Genomic DNA, 3,464 nt, shown 5'->3' on the forward strand with positions numbered 1-3,464 from the left:
GTTAGGTTAGGTTAGGTTAGGTTAGGTTAGGTTAGGTTAGGTTAGGTTAGGTTAGGTTAGGTTAGGTTAGGTTAGGTTAGGTTAGGTTAGGTTAGGTTAGGTTAGGTTAGGTTAGGTTAGGTTAGGTTAGGTTAGGTTAGGTTAGGTTAGGTTAGGTTAGGTTAGGTTAGGTTAGGTTAGGTTAGGTTAGGTTAGGTTAGGTTAGGTTAGGTTAGGTTAGGTTAGGTTAGGTTAGGTTAGGTTAGGTTAGGTTAGGTTAGGTTAGGTTAGGTTAGGTTAGGTTAGGTTAGGTTAGGTTAGGTTAGGTTAGGTTAGGTTAGGTTAGGTTAGGTTAGGTTAGGTTAGGTTAGGTTAGGTTAGGTTAGGTTAGGTTAGGTTAGGTTAGGTTAGGTTAGGTTAGGTTAGGTTAGGTTAGGTTAGGTTAGGTTAGGTTAGGTTAGGTTAGGTTAGGTTAGGTTAGGTTAGGTTAGGTTAGGTTAGGTTAGGTTAGGTTAGGTTAGGTTAGGTTAGGTTAGGTTAGGTTAGGTTAGGTTAGGTTAGGTTAGGTTAGGTTAGGTTAGGTTAGGTTAGGTTAGGTTAGGTTAGGTTAGGTTAGGTTAGGTTAGGTTTTTTTTTTTTTTTTTTTTTTTTTTTTTTCCCATGATTCCCCCGACATAATCAGGGACTTTGTCCATCTTGTCTTTTTGGAAGTACCCTCCTCCTTTAATCATCTGGCGCTTGATTGCGCATTACCGTTTATTTTTCTCACGCACGCATTTATATTACTCCGCATTAGTGCTGTTTCTTTTGAAAACAGTCTCCATCACCCCCTCGGCAAACAACATAAATTGCTCCCTGTTTCTACCCCCCATGATTTCCGCAACCGTGCTCTCCCCGACATTCACTCCAAGCTTTTGCTGTAAGTCCTCCCTCTCGCGCCCGAAGACTGGACATTCAAACAGGATATGAGGTACCGACTCCGGCACGTCGGGATCACACGTGCACGATGGGCTTTCCTTGCACTTGAAGCGGTGCAAGTATTCGGAAAGCCCGCCGTGCCCCGTGAGGACTTGTGTCTGGATCCCAAACGGCCTCAACTTCCTCACTATCCTGTATGCTTCCAGCGCGCAAGGGAGGAACATACGCGTGATGCCGGCGGTCGTCCCACTCTGATATCGCCGGTTCCATTCGTCAAGCGTGTTCAGCCGGAGCTGTCGCTTGGCGTATGAAACCGGACACCGGTCATAGGACACTTCACCTTGAGGCCGGAGTGCAGCATCCTTCGCTAGCGAGTCAGCCCTCTCATTACCTTCTACCCCATTGTGTGCTTTCACCCAAAAAAGGTTCAGTTTTTTGGGTGGAATATTTGGTGTTGTTAAATTCTGTCGCACTTTGAACGCAATGGGGTGAAGGGAGACATTGTTAACTACGGTCTCGAGGGCCGATCTCGAGTCGCAAAAAATGCTGCACTCCTGTGCCGCGCTTTCGGCCGCCAACGCGGTCGCTCTTTCGAGCGCCAGCAGTTCCGCCTGGTAGACGGAGCAGACCGAGTCCAAACTGAGCTGATGAGACTCTGTCTCGGTGTTGTTTATCCACACGGACAGGGCGGCTCCCACCTTCCCCTCTATCTTTGAGCCGTCCGTGTAGATATGTAGGCTCCGACCGTCAGGCTGGTCTGGCTCCCCGTCTCCAGGCAGATGCGCAAAAGACAGCTCGCCGCCGTGTGCGGGGTGAGGCATGTCCAGAAAACAGACTGGCTTCTCCACTTCTCGGTTCCCTATCACTCGCTGGGAGAGTCCTCTCTTTATCTCATAAAGGTCGGCTGCTTCTTGAATCCGAAGATCCAGCGGAAGCAGCCCAGCGAGTATTAGAGCCGAGTTGAGGGAGACCGTCCGGTACGCCTTTACTATTTTCTGAACGAATCCCCGCTGCACTGCGTCGAGCTGCCTTCGTACGCATTTCTTGCGCGCCGCCGGTGCCCATGCGCTCGCCGCGTACATAATGACCGGCTCCACGACCGCATTGTATATTGTCCTAATGACCTCCGAGTTTAGTCCCCAGTGGATTTTAGCAGCCCTAGCAAGCTGCTTATATAGGTTTAGGGCCTTCCGGCATACATTCGCCACGTGCTCGTTAAACGTCAGCTTGTCATCCACTGTAAGGCCCAATATCTTGATGGCTCGAGACAGCCCAACGCAGACCCCGCCCATGGTCAGCGCCGGGGAGTCGAATTTAAGCTTATTGGTTATTACCATTGCCTGGGTTTTATGCGGCGCGAACCTAAGTTTATTTCGATCTCCCCAGCGCCGAACACGCTCGAGGACCGCGTTGGTCCGTCTCTGGGTCTCAGCCCCGCTATCCCCGGATATCATTAGGACAATATCATCAGCGAAAGCTTGGACGTGCTCTCCCATGTCCTCAATCTCTTTCAGTAGGGGGTCCAACAGGAGGTTCCAGAATGTTGGGCCCCCCACCGAACCCTGCACGCAGCCTTTCGTGGTAGTCCTGTGACTCTCGGCACCAGCATATCTGACCCGTACCTGTCTTTGGTCTAGATAGCTGTCCACGAGGCGCCTCAGATTCACCGGGCATCCTGCCTCTGCGAGTCTGCACTTAATGACGGGCCACCATGCGCTGTCGAAGGCTCCCTCTATGTCAAGCGACACCACAGCGGTGACCTTCTTGTCGCAGCGCTGCTGTCTAACGTGTCGTATCATGTCATAGAGGGAGTCCTCGGTGCTGCGCTGCTGGGTGAACCCGTACTGGCGTCTGCTCATTTTGGGCAGGATGTGCCATCTGATGCGCCTCATGAGCATCTTCTCAAGCACCTTCCCTAGTACAGGCAACAGACCTATCGGCCTGTACGATTTCGGGTGCGAGTAGTCGCTCTTGCCGGGCTTCCTCAGGACCACCACGACAGCCTCTTTCCACCTGGTAGGGAAGTGGGACAGGGATAGGCATTTATTGAACAGGGCCAGGAACAGTGCGGGGTCCCAGTTTATGGCCGCCATGCAGATGTCCGCTGTGAGTCCGTCGAGACCGGGCGCTTTTTTCGGATTGAAGCTCACCGCAGACCACCTGAGCTCCTCTGCTGTGAATGGCGGGTCACACGGGGACTCCTCGTGCGGCCCGTCATTCACATTGTTGGCTACGGCTCTCACTAACCGGTGGTGTGCGGTGTCTCCATCCGGATTATCGTCCGGAAAAAAGGTTTCGGCCAGCAGCCTCGCGGACTCCACTCCTTCCAGTGGTTGACCATCTTGGACCAGCGGTACTTCATCGCCTCTTGCAATGGTTCGGCCAATAACCCGGTAAATTCCGTCCCACACTGATTCCCGGTCCTGTCTAGCACAGAAGAGTTTCCAACTGGCGGTGTGAGCCTTTTGGGCCTCCACCAGGTACTCCTCTTTGGCCTTGAGGTACTGATCCACTACCCACTCGCGCCGGATGGGACCCGCCCAGCGGATCCGGCGTTTTTTACGCAT

The 3,464-nt window shown here is 52.4% G+C and overlaps 1 protein-coding gene across 1 annotated transcript; it reads right to left on the reverse strand.

Annotated features, from left to right (window-relative positions):
• Positions 1-761: 761 nt before the first annotated feature.
• Positions 762-2,234, reverse strand: LOC140749674 (uncharacterized). Its single transcript, XM_073082791.1, has one exon. The coding sequence runs from the start codon at positions 2,232-2,234 to the stop codon at positions 762-764; it is 1,473 nt and encodes a 490-aa protein (XP_072938892.1).
• Between the last annotated feature and the right edge of the window lie 1,230 nt (positions 2,235-3,464).

This window comes from Epargyreus clarus, unplaced genomic scaffold (genome assembly GCF_041222505.1).
Source record: "Epargyreus clarus isolate Ecla_fem2 unplaced genomic scaffold, WU_Ecla_fem_2.2 ptg000018l, whole genome shotgun sequence".
NCBI lineage: Eukaryota > Metazoa > Arthropoda > Insecta > Lepidoptera > Hesperiidae > Epargyreus > Epargyreus clarus.

Coding starts and splice junctions, on each gene's coding strand:
- LOC140749674 (XM_073082791.1), bottom strand. CDS start 2,234: ATGGTAATAACCAATAAGCTTAAATTCGACTCCCCGGCGCTGACCATG.